Below are 23,169 nucleotides of genomic sequence, written 5' to 3' on the forward strand. Positions count from 1 at the left end.
TGCTAAAACTCTGAGAACTTGTAAGAAAAAAAATAACTAGTCATGAAAAAATGGTACTGAAGTTACATTAATGAGACACCCAAGCAGATTTTTATGTACAAAATCTTTTTTTTCCTGCATGTTTCTATATTTCTTTATACACAAAACTTAAAGTCATTGAGGTTAAACTCAAACTCCTCATCATTTTCCATGTACTCCTCTCAACTCTCCCCTGGTTATATAAAAAATTGTGACAGTTGGCACAGATGCTCCATCAATTTGGCCAGTGCATAATTACCAGTGAGTAAATTAGCATTTATGCATGCTTTTGCACATATTAGTTATATATAGGCGTTCATGATTTCAATTAAAAACACCCTGGAGACCGACTTCAAAAGTTCCAGCGTGAACAACTATTACCCAACTCTTCTTCAAATGTGCAGATGGATGTGAGTGAAGCATTAGCCTGCAGTAGAATGGCGGTACTTCCACAGGGACTATAACTGTAGGTGGCTCTTCCACAACAAGACATTAATGCTCGGTGATGATTAATGCGGGCCGCCATCGATATCGATGGCCTCTGTAGCGCTAATGATTCTGACGAGAGCGATGGTGCGTCTGTGTCACGAGGTTGACGGTGCTTTATAAAACCTAGGAAGAACAGGGTTTTCCTCCATGTCCTTGCTTGTTAGGCACACACTCCCCTCCCTTTCTCTCCCACTCAATCCCAATCCATCATTAATGTGAGCACATGCATGTGAATAACTCATTAGTCCCCGCATCGATCGGCTGCATGCGCACTTCATAGAGGAAACAGACAAAGGGAGGCAGCAATCAATCAGTAGCCCGGGAAACCAATCAGCTATTTGAGAATGGCTCGTCCAATTAGCGGAAAAGCCCTCTGTGGTGTAATAATATTCCCACATTCAATGCAGGTTGATTTTTCACCGCGGTCTATAAGACTTGTGGACCCCGCATTTATCAGGATGTTGGGTTCCTTATGATGAATCAATGAATCAACTTCCTCTTTTATATGTGATGTCATGCAAAGTTGTGAATCAGAGGAAATATATAAATGTGAACTCTTATCGGGCGGACAGAATGGAAGTGACTAATAGCAGCTGTGTGTTGGTGGGACTCTTTTCCTGCATGTTAATGGATTTGCACACATGTGGATGTGCATGCTGCATGTGGTTGTGTGTCTATGCACTGCAGAGGCTCGAGGGGGGTGGAGGGAAAGAAGCACGTCATTTTTAGAAGCCGCCTTGGGAGTGATGGCTGTGGAAATGGAGACAGGAAGAGCAGAGATGCCCGTACACAAATGGCTTTTGACTGGTTGCTCTTTGACGAGCCGTGCCAAATCCGCCGCGACGTCCTGTCTCTACTTTTCAGGAAATACACAGCAATGCATGTTCAGAATGGCGATGCGCTTGGCAAATTCTGGCTCACTGATGATACGTGGTGGGTATGAAAAATTCACCTGTCACCGGGAGTAACAATCAGCTCCGGTGTAGACACATCAAAAAGTGATAAGATACGAAACAAACGACACTGCTGCAGCGGAATTGTTTAATTAAAGGGATAGTTCGGGTGTTTTGAAGTGGGGTTGTATGAAGTTTTTATCCAGAGTAGGTGTATTACTCACAGTAGATGAAGGTCAGCGTGCCTCCAGCATCGAGAAACTGACAGGAGCACTGGAGCAAAGCAATGCAGTGCTGTGGACGGGGACGGCAGAAGAAACATATTTTAGCGGCCTAAAACGAAGGCTCACTTAAAAAAATTATATCCGTTTAAGTGTACTCTATATTTAGAATGTTTTCCGACAGCGAACTGAACTGAAAGTGAAACTTATCTATGCTATTTTTGTCATCTGAGCACATAGATTAGTTTCACTTTCAGTTTAGTTACTCATCGGAAAGGAGAAAGAAAGTGTTGTCTGACGGCAAGATAAAGCGGTAAAAATATTGAAAATATAAGTAAAATTAAGTACACTTAAATGGATATAAAAAACTTTTAGGTGAGCCTTTCTTTTAGGTGGCAAAAATAAGTTTTTCTGCCGTCCCCGTCCACAGCACTGTATTGCTTTGCTGGTGCCGGTGTTTCTCGATGCTGGGGGTATGCTGACCATCATCTACTGTAAGTAATGCACCTACTATGGATAAGTACCTGAAACAACCCCTCTTCAAAACACCCAAACTATCCCTTTAATAAAGATCCACCATCATGATAATATGTAGAATTTATTTTCCTGTCGTGCGACTCCAGGAGGCAAATCCATTTTTTATTCCATCATGAAAGCAATCCCTGCTTTGTTATTGCGATCCATAGGTCATCCATTTGTTCCCCCCAATAGCCGGCCGTAAAGGCCTCTTAAAAGCAAGCAATGGCATTAAACATAGTGCTAGCAGCAGGATTGTAAATGCATGTTGACATTTCACTTTCCATTTGAATGTAGCTGCCTGTAGCTACACAGGCTGACCTACGTGGAAGTTTGTAACTTTAATAAGCTGATAATTCAAACGTATAAAAGTGCCTGCTGCAGCTCCGACATTGTTTGCTCTCTGCAGCCCCCTCGCAGTACTATAGGATTTTTTTTTTTAAATCTTATCTCAGATGGAGTTGAAATTAAATATTTGATTGCAGCATTAGAAAAAGTGAAAACATTTGGTATTAAATCAGGCCGTTGTCTGAATAAGACTATATAAATATGAGCTATTTGGAGAACCATCATATAGAACAAGTAAATAGTAGCTTCCCACGTGCTGAAGGAAATTAGCAGAAGAGCGTTCAACTAAATCAACTGAATAAAACTATAACTTTAAGCAGGCTCACAGATGTACATTTCCTGTAATACTGTTTTTTTCATCTAACAATGTAAAAGGAAAAAATGACATGCCAGCCACTGACTTAATGACTGCCTTTTGTTAAAAAATTAAATAAATAAATGCCCCATTGAACTCGCACCTCCCACTGGTGGATTGCACCTTCAAATCTCCGGCCCCCTCTGACAATGATCCTCGCGAAATTAAAATGAATATGTAACCGACAGGAACACCCATCTATAAGCCTTTTACAGAGCACGCATTAATATCTGCCTCAGAGCAGATGGCTTTTTTCTGAATAGAACAAGGTGGTTTTAATATTTGAAATATTTGAAGATTCAGCGAGAAACATCATTTTTTTCCTTCCTCGCTGCGGATTAAATGGTGGCAGCTCGCTGGTTCTTTTCATGTGGGATTTAAGTTAAATCCAGAGGGTTTTTTATTTCTAATATAGGTTGCTTTGAATGTACAAATTCAAACAAAAAAAATCAGTGGATAGAAAGGACGAGGAGAGAGAGAGAGAGAGAGAAGAAGATGGAGGAAATGCATGAGATTGGGACCGACAGCAGGAGAGATGAGTTACTGGATTGCATTCAGCTTATTCACTCAAGTGTGTCATCAAATAATGAGCTGTAAAAGAAAAATAGGAAGAACAAATATGGCAGATGCTTTAATCTCAAAGAACGTGTTTGGTCGGTGGCTTCTTCCTCTGCTGTCATGGGTTAGTTTCTCCGAGCACGCACACAGAGAGATCGAAGCTGCTACATTACACCTCTGAGTAACCTTGAATTTATGTTTGCATGTACCTACGCATGTTTATATGTATATGTGGGTGTTTGTGGATCCATATTTGTGCCTGCATTTGCAAAGAGACAGTCCGACCTGAGCGTTACCTGAGGAGCACACCGCGTCAATATTTTAACTCCCTTTGTCTTTGACAGATGGCTCGGCTCTAAAAGCCTCTGTCCGTGGTGCTGAAGGCTGTTCCTGATGTATGAGCGTCAGGCCCCGCTTGATAAATCCACCGTGTCACTCCGCCTCTGACAGCCATTCATCACGCTCGGCTTTCTCGCGTGAAATGTTCTGTGCGCTGGATAATTCAGTAAGACAAATAAAACGGGGGAGTCCTAAAGCTTCGACTCGGCTCGGTCCCACCCTGCGTTGACTTTTCAGTACTGTACTTTATCTCTCTCTCTGTGATAGGGACGCTGTGTCCCCGTCTAAAGCACAGGCTGCAGCAGCTGTAGCTGCAGCACAGTGACTATATTCAGACCGGCTGAAGGACGAACATGTTCTTAATGAGGCGGCTAATGAGTTCTGTTCTTTTGTTGCTGTATTTTTTCTTCTTGCCAGGGTTAGGACGACCATTCAACCATTCAGCTGAAAGTCTCCTGACTTTTCCCCCGTGGTCTGACTCAAAAGACTCCCTCCGTACTACATGGTCATTATCAATATTTTGTTTTTACATGCTTGCAGTTGAAATGTCACATGTAAAAGTCATTACAGTTATCCCATGGTTGGATGACGAAGAAAAGAAAAGTAATATACTTTTAATACCATGCATTTTGGTCTGAAATGACAAATATGAGAAGAAAGCAAAGCAGAAAAGTAGGCAATTGTTTGTAAAAGAAACAATGACATTTATTTTTTTCTTAGCACTTTTCTTAATTAGTCTGTTGTGCCCATTGATCACATATAGTACAGTTAATATAAAAATGGCTTTTTAACTTTACACCCAAAGCAACAACGAAATGTTTTTCTTAAAATATGTATGCTAAAAATACTGAGAAAGTATTTCCACTAAAAGTACCGGAGAGTAGCTTGTGATTCCGCAATGATGACATGGCCATGTTTTGCTGTTTCTTCCGCTCCTTCTGTTTACCTCATGTAGTTCTTGTCGTAGGCACTTACCAGGGTATAACAGACCGCTTCGCGAGGAGATAACACATCAATCACCTCAGTTTTAATCAACCTGTTATATTTGTTTTAGTCCAACGCATTTTTTTTTTCTCCTAGTCACCGTTGCAATGAGAACTACACAGCATAAACAGCCATTTGGCAAATGCCCTCTCTAGATACTCATTTTGTAGCTGAATTTCATTAAGCTTAATGTGACGTTGTAATCAAAAGTAGTCTGCCCCTTGCCTTAATTTAAAACCCATTTAAACTGTTCAGATACAGAGGATTTGTCATTACATCAACATAATAGAATATATAACAATATTTCCATGAAAAATCAAGAATCCATTTTAAATAGAAAAAGGGGGAGGGGGGTTTATATTTCATCAAAAGGCTTACACCATAGTCACTGTAATTTGTCTACTCTACTAAATCTCCCTTCCCATAATAGACAGGTGTTATTAGTGTATCTCTAACTCGTCTATGGATGTTTGACAAAGCACAGACGGTATTGCTTGGGACCACACGGGACAGTTCCACAACTCTGAACACATTTAACAGTCAATTACAAGAGAGTTGACCATCATCATCATCATCATCATCATCATCATTTTCACTTTCGTTTTCTCTGCCTGCATCTCTGTATGAATGGTACTGAAATATATCGTTTTGCCGTAAATGCCCCTTTTCTGTTGATGTTAGCTTGGTTTGATGTTAACGGTTACAAAGCCACCACTTCAGCTGGGGTTGAAACTGGGAGAGCATGTAGTCTATATTAAACTGTTCCATCCCAGTCCAATAATAGGTTTGCCAGTGTATCTGAGCCGGGGACCAGCAATGGGTATGCCTTTTTGAAACAGTACTACAGATTTGTCCACCCCTGCCCATGGCCTTGTCCATTCAGTGTAGTAGTTGGTGTGTGGTGCTCTACAAAGCGGCGCTTCTTAAAAGGCATTGTCAGATACATTTATGACTGTGGCTTTCACTTTCACTCCACTTGGCAGTCCCTTACCCGAAACCCACAGCTTTGTAAAGAAAGGAGAGTGCATACCGGTAGCTTCCGCTGGTGTCAGCGGAGCTTTGGAGTCGCATTTCCTTATATCCCCATAAAGGTGGTGGTTCCTCAGAGACACATAAATAAGCAGGCATGCCACTGAAATCACCGCCAAGAGCACACCAAAGACGGTGATTACTGCTGCGTCCCATTTTTCTGTGTCCTTGGCTGCCAGCTCTAATCCTTTAGTGGTGACATTGACACATTTGGTGTCATGGTTGTAGTGGATGCTGCCGACATCCACGCAGACTTTGTACAGAGTGGCGGGGCTGAGATGGGTGAGGTTGTAGACCTGGACGTCAGAGGGCACCCTGGTGGTAAATGCCGTGGTGGGATGGTTAGCGTCTGACCCTGTGTACCATTTAATGTTGGGAGCCAGGGTGCCACGGCTGGCCTTCCACGAAACCAGGATGGAGTTTGTCTCCACTGATTTGATTACGACATTCAGAGAACCATTTACAGGTTGGGGAAAATATCCGTTCACCTCTACCGAAACAGATTTAAGATCAGCTCCGACCAGATTGTGGGCAACACAAGTGTAAAGACCAGCTTCGTTTTCTGTTATATCATAGATGTCAAAAGTTCCCTCTGGGTGCATGTAGAACTTGTCAGACACGGTGTTAGGCAGGACCCTGGTGCCAGACGGGGTGATCCAGTAGATGTCCGGCTCTGGTTCAGCAAAGGCCCGACAATGGAGCGACACCGAGCTCCCGTTCCGTGCTTTAATATGACCAGGCATGCTTTCGGGAGAGATGAGTGGCAGACAAATCTCCATCATCTCCCTGAAGTGCACCTGTCGGACATGCTGGCCCTCGTACTCCGGGGGCTCCACACAGTACAGCGAATCAGGCTCCATGAAGCGAAGGTTGGTCTTGTTCATGTTCATCCAGCGGACCACGCAGTCACAGCGGATGGGGTTGCTGTGCATGCTAACCTCTCTGAGATTTGGGAGGGACTCGACAGTAATCCTGTGGAGGGCACTGAGCGCATTGCCATTTAGCATTAGGGTTTCCAGCCGTGGTAGTTTGTAGAAAGCATTAGGGTGGATGTAGGAGAGTTTAGGATTGTTGGTGGCTTCTATTTTGGTCAGCTCGGGGAGGTTATTGAGGGCAAAGCTGTCGATGGAAACTAGCTCTGGCATGCTATTAATCCCCAGTTCTTTCAGATGGAGCATATCCACAAAGTCCCCTCTCTGTATCCTCGAAATTGGGTTTTTATTTAGATCCAAAAATTTGAGATTTTTAGCATTTCTTAGGGCAGAATGAGGCACCTCGGGGAAAATATTATCATAGAACGAGATGCTCTCTAAGTTATCAAGACCAGCCAGTGCATCGTCGGGAAGCTGAGACAGGTTCATTCTGGTGAGAACGAGACTGCGGAGGTTACTGAGAGGTTTGAAGTTCATATCATCAATTGAAAGAATAGGATTCTCACCAATCATCAGGATTTCAAGATTTGGCATGGGGTCGAACCACTCTCTTTTAATGGCCGTCAGCTTGTTCGAATTGAGGTGGAGTCGCACGAGGTTGCTGAGGCCCTGGAAAGCCAACGGGGAAATGGAGGAGATGAGGTTGTGATTCATGTAAAGCTCCTGAAGGTTCGCCACCTCAGCGAGACTTCGCTCAGGCAACTCTCGTATCCAATTTTCCTCCATGTGAAGGGACAGCAGCAGAGGAAGATTCCCCAGGTGGACGTCGCTGATAGAGGATAAGTTGTTTTGCGATAAATCGATCTCCGTGATGTTGGCCAGGTAATCCAAGGGTTTGTCAATCTTGGCAACATTGTTTGTTTGCAGTAATAGTACTTGTGTGCCCACTGGTAATTGTTCCGGCAGGCTAAAGAGTCCCAAGTCATTACAGTCAACTGTCTGCGCCTCCATGTACACCGAACTCGGAGAAAACCAGGGTCTAATCTCACATACACAGAGCTTCGGGCAATCAGGCCTCTCCTCTGTGGCCACAACAAAAGAGGCCACGGCCAAGCCGACAAAGAGACGATCCACGAATGACACGTCCTTCATATTGGACCGATTCCCTCCAGTAAGAAATTGGTCCTTGTAGATTAAGTGGTCTGAGCTGTTAACTTCACAAATAATGAATCATTGGCTGCAGCTGCTGAGGCGATTGACTCACCGCCCCTGCCACCGCCACCACCAACTGCAGCAGGACTCCCTGGGGTTTTTTGTCTTGCTGTGTAGACGCCCTTGGATGTAATGACCAATCACTCAATGCTGCCTGCAGGTGTCAGGGTTCGGGACCAAGGCTGCAGTCAGGCAGACCCGAGTAGGTTGGGAGGGGGGAAAAAGAAAAAAAGGACGGACTGATATTACACCTCAAAGGACTTATGTTAAGCACATTTATAGGTATCCATGAAAAATCGTCTCTTTCTTTACAGACGGATGTCCTCATTGATTGTCGTCACCAGCTTCCAGAGTCCACAGCCCAGTCCATTCCTACCTGTAAGACAAACAAGACAGAGAGGAGCGGTGTGAGTATTACACGATACTGGACGTGGTCAGGGAATCTCATAAGAGAAGGATTTGGGCATATTGACATTTGTTATAGGCACACTGATGCATGTTGACATTTGTACACGCTCCCTTCAAGATATAGAACCGTGGATTTATATCTACTTGACCTTCTAGACTTCATTCTGGGGACGCCCCCACAATATGGCATTTAATACTGATGTTAGCAGTGTGAGTCTCTTATTGGTTAAATAGAAGGCTTTATTAAGATTCTTAAATGGCAGACATCCTAGGGCTTAAGCATTAGCCTTCAAGGCAAGCTGCTTAAAGACACTGGAATATGTCAGTCACTATGGCAACAAGTAAACGGGCAGGCAATGACACACACACCACAGTGAGACAGTTGGGCCGTACATGCAAACGAAGCATTTGACACAGATGCAGTTTGCACCTGTTTGTTAGAATTTGCAGCAACCGACGGCCATAAAAATGAAAATGCATTTATGTGTTCACATAATTAATCGGTGCAATCAACAAACCTGCACGCTAATGGGATTTAACATTTTTGGAAAATACAGATCATGCAGTTCATCAGTGCCCACATACTGCAAACAGCTATGTTAATGTGTATACACACACAGAGGCCTAAAAAGAAAAAGAAAAAAACATGGTCTTGGACACAGCTGTTTACAAATAACAATAATTAAAGGTCAAAAAGAGACTACCACAAGTCCAATCTGCGGCTTTGTTAAATGACATTTACAGACTTCTTCAAAATGACACATTGGAGAAAAAAAAGTGACACTTTAACTGTGTCTGAAATGTCTCACTCATTCAGTACTCTCAACACTTATGAATCATCGCCATTTATCATCATCACTCACAGGAATTTTTGCATCAATTATAGCAAAAATGAATAGGATACTTTACAGAAAGTAGTTTACATGCCATTGACTTTTCATTCTAGTGTGGGACATTATGGAAGTCAATGGATTTTTTTGAATGGGTTTTTTGTTAGATGCCTGGAATAAGGTCTGTGGTTAACACAAGTTTAAGAAATTTTAACAATTTATTCAACAACATAAAATCAGTCAGTAAATATCTGACAAAAACAACTTAAAGTTTTTATGTGTGAAAAAAGGCGGTTGCGAACAAGTGACTAAATGAGACTACTATGCGTCATCACGCTGAACACTGAAGATTAGTGGTGGTGACGTTGAAGTCATGCGACCATGGTGTAGTTCATTTATAGCCTAACGTAAGTTTTTCAATTCTGGCGATCGCATTTATGCTTCAAAAATCATAAAAGTATCTTGCCGAACAAAACGTTTAAGTATTATAAACATTTGTTTGACACAGAGCTAATTTTCTGTAATAATCCAAAACCCAATGATAAAATCCCATTTGGCTTTTTGTTGAGGGAACCAGTGCGAGGCTAACTTCCTGGTTGGCCTACAAAATAACGTCATCCCTGCAGCACTTTATAGGGAGTGATTTTGGACACAACTTTTGTCTAAATTGAGTGAAAGCTAAGGGCTTTTTATATTTTACATATTTCATTCGTTTTTTAGGTACAACATACAGGTACATGTATTGTACTGTATATTAGAGATGCAGGTAATGTTGTTTATGTACAAGTAGTATTTTTGAGACGTTAATAATTTCTAGGTTTGTTTTGGTGACAATCAATGAAGAGCCAGAAACTGTTAGTGGCAGATTCTAGGCCCATTTTATAGTTCATAGTTATTAGCCCTGTTGTGAAATGGGGCACATATAAGAGTAAAAGCTTAAACGAGCATTACAAGGCAAACAAATCAACAGTGAGCAGATTTTTGTCCTCTGATTATCTGCCATTTATGGTGTATTAGAGGTGATGCAATTCTTTCAGTTCTTCCAGTGATAAAATAAAGATTAAATTGTCCATAAATATCTTCATTTCAAGCATGAAATTATTTGAGAAAAATAATCACATGCTGTAGATTACAAATGGAACTACGATGCATCCTCTCGCAAGCGAGTCAGATATCTCTTTTTCATGTAGTGCCTCTTTTTATCATCCCATTATTCATGTTCCATCCTCTCCTGCTATGGCAGAAACTCCACAGTTGAAGTGCACCATGTAATTTGTCGCATGTAACCGCCTCTTACCGAACAGATAGGTTTGATGGTGCTTGTGATATTTCGGGCCTTTTAAGAGCACGCAGCACATCATGGGGAAAAAGTCAAGAGAGACAGGGGATGAAATGGAAAGAATCAAGAGAAGAAGTGTGACGGCGGCTGGAATAGTGAGAACAAGAAAAGAGAGAAATGGTTTCATTTCATCACCCCTCGCCGTCTCCACCTCAGTGGCCACGGGGAGATGTGGGGAGAGAAATAAAATAGAATAAATAAATAAATAAATAAGAAGGCAGCAGAAACGCTGCAGTTTGGCCCCGCTGGCGAAGCCAAGTCGAGGGTTCATTCCTCAACCTCTGCTCCAGCGTTGGCTGGAGTCTGGTTTTAGGGGGGGGTGGGAGAGGAGGAAAGGCAGACATGGAGCTCAGGAGAGAGGAAGAGAGACGGGGCGGGATTATTTTTCAAAAACACCTGGCACTTTAATAAGCTGCAACACCCAGAGCATTCTGATAAACAGGGTTTAGCTTCTCTCCCTCAGCACTGGCTCCTCATTGAGGGCTATGCAGTTGATCCGTGCCCTGGAAACACAGGCCATAATCTGTAATTCAGCCTACAGCGTTTGGGTCTCACCTCTGCTCGCTCTGCTCTTCTCTCTTTAGTAATCACAATTACCAGCAGTGTAATGTGGTCAGCGTAGCTTTATTGTGCAATCACTGCAGGTGGCTCTAACGGGGTTTTGCTGTTATTTGTTTTACTGATGATGTTAATGGTGTCTTTGGGGACGTTTTTTAGGCTCTGGCTTTCAGTTTATGATCAATATTTCCTGTTAGAGGCTTTGCAGCACTCAGAAATAAAGTCTGAGTGTGAAGGGTTGGTGTGGAATAAGAAAACAGCGCTGCCCTATTTTCACATCAGATTTTGGTAAGGCTTAATGATAGATGTGAGGGAGGACAGCACTGATGGTAATGAGAGGTAGAAAGAGACAGATTGAGAGAGGGAATTAATTAGTGTCTTTAGTTTAATGTTAACGGCTGTTGTCCCGCATTGGCAAAATTGGTGGACGGGATTAGGAAGGCTTTACCGGACAATTTGCAAGATGGTGTGGCCAGCAGACGCAACATATTTCCCTGCTAATTAATGAGGATACAATTCTGTTAATGATAATCCAACACTTGGTTCATGAAAATATAGCCCTGGTTGTGTCCACTAGGGTGTGTGTATTGTTTTCCAAACGCCACCACTTCACTGTGACAGCGAAATTACAGTTACTGTTAAAATTTGGAATGTTAGTATCGTATTTTTTCCAATTACTAATTAAACACTTGGTCTCTAAAATGTTTAACCATGCCCAACCTGACATATTTATACTGTTTGTTTTGTCCAACCAACAGTCCTAGACCCAAACATAATCAGTTTACTGTTATAGGAAGAATAAAATCACATTTAAGGAGCTGAGCCCAGTGAATTTTCATCTTAAAAAAATACTTGAACAATTAGGCGATTACCGAAATTGTGGCACAAATTTAATTTTCTAATGATCAACTAATCAATTAATTTATTTAGCTTAAGTTAGCACCAAATTATGAATCCAACAATTCAATTTCCGGTAAAATGGCCTTAAAGGTTAAGCATATTATCCAGAGGGAGCTGTGGGATATCTGATAAATTGCCTCATGTGATATCACTTGAGTCGTTAAATAGTATAACATGTTGTGTTTAGACTAATCAGCTGATAAAATAATAATTCATGAAATTTTATGCCTCCGCGCCGGCAAAAGCCGTGGCTGGAGACATTATGTTTTCGGGTTGTCCATCCGTCCTTCCGTCCATACATCCGTACGTCCATTCTCGTGAACGTGACACAACAGAAACACTTGGAGGGAATTTCTTTAACTTTGGCAAAAACGTCCACTTGGACTCAGTGATGAACTGATTAGAATTTGGGGGTCAAAGGTCACTGTCTTGACCTCACAAAACATGTTTTTGGCCGTAACTCAAGAATTCATATGCTAATTATGACTATTTCACACAAATGTCTAACAGAATAAAATTATGATGTGATGATATTTTGAGCAAACATGGTGTAAACTGTACTTGACTGGTTGGTGGAGGCCTACAACTACAAGGTGGTAATTCTAGTTTCACTTTGTATCCAGTAATGTGGATATTTCATGGTATTAATATCTACTCCAATCACAGGCAGATTTATACTTCAGGCTCTAGCCATGACAATGAGGTAACTCAGCCAATACATTTAAAAATGGAGATTTACTCTCAAATTATTATTATTAATGCTGCTATCTAATTTATATATAATATAAATATTGCATGCCTTTCATAGTCCCAGAAATAAAGTTTTAAATGCTGTAGACATATCTATGTAAATTCAGTTAAACATACAGTCTCCTTGATGCGGGCTGAGGTCCCAGCGGAGGGCAGCTGAAGGAAAACATTGGGAGTCATTTGTAAGAAGGAGCTGACTGAATCAGAGGTGACATCTTGTGTGGCAATGTGTCTGATGTGGCAAAAGTACTGAGTCTTCAGGCATGCTTGCCGCCTGAGCGGAATAGTGTTGAGCCAATGACTTAGTCATGTTATAAAACAGTTTGGGATAAAAACAATAGAGGCAAGGCTATGTAATACAACTAAGAAAATGCTTACACAATGCGTGCTTTCAGATTAGCTGAATGTTAATGACAAGTGGAACATCCTCAGAGCTCCGTGTTAGTTAATCAAGATGTGTTCACACATCAGCAAAATTGAAAAGCTTTCAACAACAGCGCCTCCCATTAAGGAAGCTTGTTTGGCTGGAGAAATTTAGCTTGTTAAGGGTACAGAAGCTGCGTTTCATTACACTTTGTTATGAGGTTGAAGTATTGTACCAAACTGCATCATATTAAGTGAATTATCCTAATCATGCACAGGCAGTTGAACAGGTAAATTGGTATTGTACGACTGCATTATAGTGGAGCCCGGCGAAGAAGCAGTCTATATTCTTGGGACCTTGCACCGTGACTGCTGTGACTATCGAGTCCACACACTTGTACTAACCTATTAGTGAGAAGCCCAGTCAAGCTACCCAGCCGCAGCCCCCCCCCCACACATACACCCACTGCTACGATGTAGAGCTAATTTCCCACAATCCGCTGCTCAGCGCCGGTAATTGCGGTGGAGAGGGGAGGGAGAAGGGAGAGAAGAGATCTGGAGGACAAAATGACTCGCCAGAGGAGGAACTTGTCATAGTATCAGTAGTGGCGCATTAACCTCTGGTAACCCATGAGAATGCTGTCATTGCAGGAAATACTATTAACCTTAGCAAGACCACAAAGCAGAACAATTAGCCAGTCAAAGAGTGGGAGAAAACAACGGCTTCCAAGCAAAACAAATGTTGTGGTGTATTTGGCATTAAGTGGCAATAACTTGCATTTGGGTACACCAAGAATAATGTGGTTAATAAGGCTTGGGCAAATAGAATTAAAAGATGGATGCTTGTAATATGTGCCTGGAAAAAGCCTTTGGAAATCTTGCATAGAGGGATACATAATCAACAGCTGGTAACAGAGGGCTTTGAATGGGATCTCCTGTAACTTAATGTCTAACTGCACTTACACATTAGGCCTAAGCTTTGACATTTGTCCGGGCGGCCAATGGAAACCTTTTATAGGTCAGGCTAAGGTGTTCACTCATGGAGCTAACACGAGTTCCCAGGTGTCAGAGGGAAAGGGAGTGGGGGGGGGGGGGAATCATTCAAGCCATGGTCTCCACAGCACCTCCATTACAGTAGCAGGCTGACAGTCTAGCCCATGGGCTTTTTTCTTTCACCAGTGTTAATCCTGACTGTGAACATTACAGCAAACAAGCTCCTGGTATCTGGCTTGTTTCAGGACTGCCTTAACTGTGAGAAATACAGCTTGGTTTGTTACACCAACGAAAATAAGGTTACATCTACAACCACTGATGTTGTGCTCACAAACTGTGAACACAACATCGCAGGCTGTTCTCATGCACCATTCGTAGCTGTACCTACAAAAATAATGTAATCATATAATAATGCACTGCAATTTGTGTAATATCCCACAAAATCAATTTGTATGTAATCCACGTAATGGTGAACCAGGAAGTATAAACAGTGGCAAACGCCGGGAGGTCGGGATGGACGGGTGAGTTAAAAAACACAGACTTACGCCCAGGAGACCGGTGTTCATATCTTGTGTGAAACGAGATAACATTGATTTCTTTTGTCATGTAACATCCGTACTTATGTTATGCCACTTCAGTCAAGTTATTTACACCAAAACCACAATCTTTTCACTAAAACTATCCAAATAGTTTTATTGCCTAAACTTAACTAAGACGATCTTTTCCTAAACCTAAGTAGTTTTGTTGCCTAAACCTAACCAAGTTGATCCTTTCCTTAACCTTACTACAGTATGTACTATTGTTGCCTACACCTAACCAAGTTGATCTTTTCCTAAACCTAACTAAGTAGTTTTTTTGCCTAAACCTAACAAAGGAGTTTTGTTGCTTAAATGTAACTAAGTAGTTTTGTTGCCTAAACCTAACAAAGTTGTTTTGTTGCTTAAACCTAACTAAGTAGTTTTGTTGCCTAAACCTAACCAAGTTGATCTTTTCCTAAACCTAACTAAGTAGTTTTGTTGCCTAAACCTCTCCAAGTTGTTTCCTGTGAAGATGGAAGTTTATTTTGAATAGACTGTATGCATGTAACAAGCGGAAATTGACACGTGTGTCATGTGTTGCTGGACATTCGTAGGAAGACACACGAAAAATGAGGATTAACTTTTCATAAGATCCGTACATTACGAACCGTTGAATGAGGATACGTTGAAAATCGACTTATCACCTTTTTAAGTTAGCTAAGTTGTTAGCATACAGTTGCCTATTTACACATTCAGCAGATACGGAGAAACATGAGCATTTATTCGTCTTGTTTCTGTTCACCAAGTCCGATATTCACTCCTTTCCAGCTCTGGTTTGGTCTCCACTAATTCCTGAGGGAAACATCTGGCTCTTTAGCTGCTAAATGCTCCACTGTTGTTTGTGTGTTGCATCTGCTGTTTGATGGTAGGCAGGTAGCGTACTGTGGGTTCTTTTAGAGCTTTTTCTTTTAAATTAGCTGCCTGTTATAGCTGAAAAGGACACTATGAGCTAAAACACACTATAAAGATTTGAAGTGATTATTATTATAGACTGACTGATTCTGGATTTTTTAGGACGATATTGATATCAATTATTTGGGAGTTTAAAAAATGTGACTCGCTGGTCACTACAAGAGAAATTATACCCAGTAATTTGATCCATTGCTATTTTAAAAAATATTGATTATTGCCACTTCAAATCTGTACACTGGGCCAATATCATGCAGATTTTCATGTTGGTATTCATTCTAGCATTTTTAAAAATATTTTTTATGGAAGTGCTGTTGCATCACCATTAAGAGTTGGGAGCTACTATATCTGTATATTTATTGACATATTCCAACTGAGAAGCTGTCACCGCATCACCATTATAAACCGGTATGTTTTTAGTCCCCATTAGTCACAGATTCCACTCTTAATTAGCGTGACATTTGACATTACTGCCTCCTCATTAAAATGCTGCACATTTAGGTTGTCAGGTAAAAGCTCTTCTTTCTTTTTTTTTTGTTCAGTAATATTAATTTGACTCAGGCACATATTTTATGCGTTGAGTGGATTTCATGACGTATGTGCCCAAAATGTACTATTTGGAACCCATTTGCTCTCATCTGGAAATGGCAGCCAGACTAATCATGATGTACCAGATTTGGGACGAGGCTACATTTAAGAGGTTCAGCCGCTGTCAAGGTGAAAAGCTTTTCCATTCAGATCTTGGCAACACCTCGCACTTCACTTTCCCACCGGGCCACCTCCATTATACTAACACCGTGGCTGCTGCGGACAGTAATGGCACAAATACAGTTTGATTAGAGACCAGTGAGATACGACCACTTTAAATTAATGAGTGTGCACAGCAGGGGCAGGAAGCGTTGGTCCTGGTGGCTCTGCGGCGCTAATTCAGGCGAGCCTGACTCAGGTCGGTCGAGGCCGCCAAACAGCCCGGGCAGAACTGTTTGTTTTATGCTGTTTATTGAAATGAGTTATAAATCCTACCCCCTCGCTTCACGGGGCTCGGATGAGGTTTAGCGGAGCGGGGAAGTAAAGATGATTGCTTTGTCGCAGGTCGGGTGCTCGTGAATGCCCTGTGTGGCGACAGCTTGACCTACAGTTAATGTAAAAATAAAATCATTTATTAGACAAAACACAAGTTGCGTGGGGGGTTACGGAATGCATGAGAGAGGGCACTTGTGAGATGTGAGCTGCGGAACAAGTCGAGATGTAGGTGGCCCTCGGGGAGATGATTATGAGGCCTGCACGGTTTAAGTTGTAACAAGGCGGTATTGCATCTGCTGAGAGGTAGACATTACACTGTGGTAAAACTGGGCGGAAGACATAAAGGTCAGACGTAAGTGGAAAGTAGGGCGCAGCCGAATTGCCTCGTCTTTCAGGAGAATGGCCTGTGTATTGTAGAAATGGTTCACTGGGAATTTTGATCCACTGGTAATAAGCCTCGCAAGGCTTTCTTATTCAAGTCACCCCCCCCCCTCTCTCTCAGGCTCTTTCTTCTTCCTCCCGGTTTTTTTTTCTCGTGATATTGCAACCCCCACATCTCTTTTTATAAACCTTGTCCTTTTCATCCTGCACTCTTCACATTTGTCTTCACTCTACAAAACCCTTATAGTGAACATTTCTCCTTATGTTCCCCCACTTGCATCACGATCCAGCCAAACCGCGGACTGTTTAGAAAAATAGGCATTTAATTTAGTCTCCCTGCATATCCAGCTTCCCGTCTTTCTTCCTGGGCATCCTACTGTCTCGTTGCTCCTTCGCTGTCGGCCTAATTGCCTTCTCAATACTTGTCAGCCCTGCTGTGTCAAATCTAGTCTATCTGCATCCCGTCTGACCGTTTGTCTCAGTGGCTGCTATTTCCTAATTACAAAATGTCCGTGTCTGTATTAGTTTCTTTTGGCCTGCGTATGATGACTTTTTTTTTTGTAACCCCTAAAGTCCAGCGGATGTGGTTCGGTCCGGAGCCAATTGCATTCCATCCAGTGCGTCATTGTCCACCACGTGCCTGGTTTGTGTTTTGAAAGAGCATCATCCCTTGTGGATGTCAAGTCAATTTTCAATTTTATTTGTATAGCCCAATACCACAAATCACAAATATGCTCCAGGGGGGCTTTACAATCTGTACAGTAAATGTACAATGTAATACTATAAATCTGTTTTCATTTACAGCTGAAATGCAAATCTTATCCATATATCTTAATGTGATAGCCAGTGCAATGTCATTTATCACTGCACATAACGTTCTAGTTTTGACTTTTTCAAATTACAGGCACAGTAATGCAAAATTAGAGGTGTCTGACCTATTGTTGCTGTCCAAACAAAGCTATGTATTCCTTAATGCTTTTTTAATATTAATTTAATTTAATTTTAAATCATTTAAAACCCATTGGATTGTCTAAAAGATTATTGTCAAAAGGCAGTTTTTCTTTGCTCATGAAAAGCAGACATTTTGGAAGTACATGGTTTTCATAGGACAGTAACAGTGTTTTCAATGCATAAGTATGGGAAAAAAGAAAAGAGAGTATGCAAAATATTTGTGTTTCCAGACTATTGCCCATATTCTGTTTTCTAAAATGATGTCATTTATCACTGCACATAACATCTATTTAGATTTCTTAATATTACAAGCAGTCACTTTGCATTAATGCAAAATTAGAGGTGTCTAACCTTTTTAACCTATGTAACCTTACGTAGCTGTCCAAGCAAAACCATGATCCTCCAAGTGATTTTGATTTTTTCCAGATGAACTAAAGAGTTCAGAGTTCTTTCATGATTTCTTGATATGTATAAAAAACATTTAAAACCCATTGGATTATCTAAAGAAATCAATTGTCACAAGGCTAAAAACAGGTCTTTGGTTTCTTTGCTCATGAAAAGTTGACATTTTTAGAGAAAGATAGTTTTCAGTTTTTAGTCATTTTTTATGCTTTATTTCATGCTGAATGACTTATTTCCAAGACACTTATGAGCACATGTCTGGTAAACACAAGATTTAAAGTCGTGCTTTTGTGTGGTTCTTTGTAGAGAAACTCAATTTCACAGATCTGTCGATTAAATCAACGAATTGATTAGACGACAAATCGTATGAGTGTTAGTCTACTAAGAATTTCTTTGGTCGAGGACAGCCCTACTTCCTGCTAATATCCTTCTCGCTATAAATACAAACCAGTTTTACTGTTGCTAAGCTTTTTGTAGAGTTTGTATTTCTCTTTCCAGGGTTATAGTTGATTACAATTTGAAAGCAAAGGAACAAAAGTGAGCTTGAAGACACTTCCGGTGGACACTGGACCCACAGTGGGCACGTATAGCGCAGCCATGACGCAACCAAGCCACTTCCGATAAGACATCCTGGGTAAGCCCCTTAGTGGGCGGATGCCTCTGAAAGGCTTTACTGTCCCTCCCTCTGCCCTTCACCTCATTGATTTACTATTACACTATCTCCAAGGTAAGGGAGAGTCCATTAAAGGGAGCCTTCAATGCAGCGTGTATGCATAATGAAGCTTCCTGTATGTGCTTCCTGTGTGTGTGTGTGCGTGCGCGCGTGTGTGTGGAGAGCGGACGGAAGCCTTTCCCCTTACATCTGCACTTGTATGGCCATGAATCAGCGACAAGTCGACTGTTAATGTAAAATCAATGTCCCAAATTAACCACAGTACCCTGATCTCTGGTTTTTCAGCCGTTTTCTGGACAAGACATGCCCTTGGGCTGAGTGAGGGAGAACACACATGCTGCACTACCATAATAGCACACACACACATCAGACAGGAACACGCGGAGATACATAGAAAGATACATGTAACTTTGTCCTCACAGAGAACATAAAAAAGCAAACATACCCAAGCTCATTGGAATAATGCTTGCATAACGCACCACACAGTGAAAGAGCACAGCTAGGTCCCCCCGTCTAATTCGCATAGTGCTGCATCTATTAAAATTAAGCCAAGGTATCCAGCTTAAGGCTGCCGCTGATAAGGTCAAAGGCGTAGCGAACATTCCAACACTCATTTCTCCCCCAACATAATCGCACTCACTCTTGACAAAAATCTGCATAATGTTCCATGTATAGCTGCTAGCCAGAATGAAAGAGGGAGGCGTGAGGAAGGAGGGGGATGTGGGGGTTGGGGGGGGGGGACTGGCAGGGGGAATGGAGCCAGCGGCATATCCCTCAAAGTCAGAGCCAAATTGAATCTGCAGGTGCAAATGTGGCATGTGTGCTGCCTCTAAGATGCGCAGCTATCTATATTTATATGAATAATATATGGCTGGTCAAGGGGCCACAAGCCTGCAGGGAATAAGTTCCTACGGCAGACGGAATCAATCATTATATGCCACTGAAATGCATTTATCGCCGGCTTGGACCTCTTTATTATGATTTCATGGGGTTTGATATGGGCTTTCTCTTTCTGTTTTCATTCTCTGCTACTCTTCCCTCAGCCGAAACAGATGGAAGATATGACACTTTGAAACGGCACCATGGCTTTGTGTCTATTCAAAGGCTTTAGCAGCCTCAATGACTGGCTGATTTGGAGACAGTCGTTGCTTTATATATGTGCATTTATGTGCATATTTCTGCACATGAATGCATATACAGGCAACGTGTGTCTGGACATGCATGCATAATCTATGCCTAAGTCACCGCAGCTTCATCAATACACGACAGGCCTGTTATGTTCCCATACGACTAAACTGCATCCTCAATTACCTTTGGAGGGAAACGTATTTTGTTGCAGATTGCATTTGTCTTGACAAATAGTCTGTGGGCGGCCACTGCGAGTGACGTAGTACAACGAGCAACACGCAGAGCAGGGGATGTAGTATATCAATAATGAATGTTACGTGGAATAATAACATTATTGGTCTAATAACGAGTAGCCTATAATAAGTGAGAAAGTCAACTAAGGGCCGGCAGGAAGGGAGGTGGATGGGTCAAACAAACACTGAGCTTTCCTCTAGAAACTAAAAGTCAACATTCACTTACATCATTTTAAGCCAAAGCATGATGTTTTTTTATTAAACCTAACTAAGTAGTTTTGTTGCATTTTTTGTTTTGTTTTGTTTCAATGTCGTAGTGATTTTAAACCAAAGCACAATGTTTTTTACTAAACCTAACCTAGCGCTTTCATTGCCTAAACCTAACTAAATAAATCTAGTTTTGTTGCATTTTTTTGTTTTTGTTTTGTTTCAAAGTTGTAGTAATTTTAAACCAAACCATGATTTTTTTTTTTTTACTAAACCTAACCTAGTGCTTTTGTTGCCTAAACCTAACTAAGTAGACCTAGTTTTGTTGAATTTTTTTGTTTTGTTTTGTTTCAACGTCGTAGTCATTTTAAGCAAAACCATAATGTTTTTTGCTAAACCTAACTTAATAGTTTAGTTTTTATTTTTGTTTTGTTTTGTTTTGTTTCAATTTACAACGTTAACATGTTTAAAACTGCAACCGTAATCCAGGAGAAAATTTGTTTCCCTCCAAACGTACTTGACCCTTCGCTAAGTCTCGCCCCTCGAACACAGACTGGCCAATCATAGCGTAGCATTGGCCAGCTTCGACCAGGGGCTGACAACTGTCCAGCTCTGCTCCATAGACTCTCATGCAATCAGATAGATAATATTAGATAATATTTCTGCAGGGATTGCAGTTAGTCAGTGACAGCGTGGGCTCTATGGTAGCTCTGACGGCTTGACGGTGTAGCAGCAGGGGGCGGGGCTTAGCGAAGGGTCAAGAATCACGTGTCATTATCTGAGAGAAAAATAAACCGCTTACTGAGAGGAAACAAGATTTCAAGTAGGTTTACTTCAGAAAAATCTCATGAGAACCCAGTTTAGTTGCATGGGAATGTAATGTAGCAGGAAACAGGCTTGTGCATGAACACTTTGGTTCGGTCTCACGATACAGCATCCACAAAGCTTTTCATTAGTGCACTGAGGGGCCTATACGTATCAATCTGAACGCAGAACAGATGGGCGGCACAGCGGTAGCACTTAGATGTCCTTCTTCTTCTCTGCTCATGTTTGAAACTGCAATATGGGCATATGTCCCTATCATGTCCAGCTCTGATATGAATCTGCAGACTAATTAGTGATGAGTAGCTTTGATTTTTTTTTCTTTTTGTGAGCATCAGCATGAGTCTTGTTCTCCAAACACCTGACATTTATCTGTTATACGTGATCATTTTTTAGAACACTTGTTTAGGTAAAACAGGTTAGGTACTTGCGCTACATTGTACCTACACACGTGTGCTAGCTAAATGCTAATGTAAAAGCAAATATCATTGGATACAAAGGAGGTGTCACATCCCATTCTGACCTTTTGATATGGACTGACCAGCAAAATGCCACGCATGCTGCCATCAAACCATGTTTTGATCCTTTGCTCCTCTTTCTTTGTGTCTTTTTCATATACTTTGGCTCTGCTACAGTCCAGCCGCCAGATCCTAGAAAATAAAAACACTCTCTCCCACCCCCCCACCCCCTTGTTCCTTTTGCCCTCTGTCTGTGCTTATTCCATTTTAATGGGTGCCCGTGTTTGTTTGGGAACAGGATGCTATCAGAGAGCCTATGCTTGGCTGCGCAGGCTGATCCCCTGCAGCCGTCTTGTGAATATGTTTACATGCATTTCACTCAGGAGCCTCGATAGATCCTGAGGCTTCTTGTTACCGCCATTATGAGAAAAAAAAAAAAAAAAAAGATCTCAAAGATTAATTTGATTTTGATGGCCGCAATAGTATAGTCTTTGACTCTGAAGTGGTAGTAGTGTTTGGTAACCCACGCATCCTGTCTCACCTCGCAGGAACCGGCTGCCCTCTGCCTATAGAGAAATGAATATGGAACACCCACACTAGTGCTGTCTATCACGCTCTCCAAGCCTCTACAAGGCCACTGCAGGCACAATACCTTTTACACATACACACACAAACACACACTGTTTCACACGCAGATCAATAGGCAATTCGCAAAGCCACTCACTTTAAGTGTATGACTTAGTGTGGACATGTAATATTGATTTGTTTTGAACAAATGTGACCAAATTAATAAAGCAACCCATTACTGCTTTGCTTTACTGTTGAAGGGTAAGAACATGGTGGCTACAATGTTATGATGCAAGCCTTAATACTTAATATTGGACCTCACAAACTGTCATGAAATGACCAGCAGTTTGCTGTTAGCAGGGGGGAAAAAAAGACCTCTGTAAACATTTCCCCCTCAAGGGTCACTCGTGAAAAAGCCCGACGGCTGAATATTACGGCCTCGGCTCAGCAGGTATAGTCCCATCATCCCAAGCGGGAACAATACGTAGCGTGTGGGCCGTGAGGGTTCTTCTCTCTCTCAGCTGTGGCTGTCTGATGTGAGGGCATGATGGCTCTCATGTGGCATTTGACTGTGTGTTTCATATTGAGCAGCTGCTTTGGGATGAGTCATTCGCACACCGTGGAGGCCAAAATCTATTGTATCCATCACCGGGGGAAACAGGCACACACACACACACACACACACACACACACATGCATGGAAGATTACAGCAATCACATTCAGTAGCCCCCCTGGTGGAAATCACATTTGTCATTATCGGCCATTATCTGTTTATCTGCCTTTTGAAATATTCATGAAGAATACATCTTGCTGGATGACATACATTTTTGGACAGAGGGGAGGGTGTGAGAGATGAAATGG

General features: G+C 41.8%; 1 protein-coding gene and 1 long non-coding RNA gene across 2 annotated transcripts in view; one reads left to right on the top strand and one right to left on the bottom strand.

Annotated features, from left to right (window-relative positions):
* Nucleotides 1-23,169, top strand: part of LOC119483147 — a 215,800-nt gene that overhangs the window by 166,263 nt on the left and 26,368 nt on the right. Inside the window, exon 6 of the long non-coding RNA XR_005205630.1 lies at nucleotides 8,149-8,241. This is a non-coding gene — a long non-coding RNA (uncharacterized LOC119483147). The remainder of the gene's footprint in view (nucleotides 1-8,148; nucleotides 8,242-23,169) is intronic.
* On the bottom strand, nucleotides 4,464-8,009 carry LOC119483146 (leucine-rich repeat neuronal protein 3). The gene has a single exon (XM_037761235.1). The coding sequence runs from the start codon at nucleotides 7,772-7,774 to the stop codon at nucleotides 5,645-5,647; it is 2,130 nt and encodes a 709-aa protein (XP_037617163.1). The 5' UTR covers nucleotides 7,775-8,009; the 3' UTR covers nucleotides 4,464-5,644.

This window comes from Sebastes umbrosus, chromosome 23 (genome assembly GCF_015220745.1).
Source record: "Sebastes umbrosus isolate fSebUmb1 chromosome 23, fSebUmb1.pri, whole genome shotgun sequence".
Lineage (NCBI taxonomy): Eukaryota > Metazoa > Chordata > Actinopteri > Perciformes > Sebastidae > Sebastes > Sebastes umbrosus.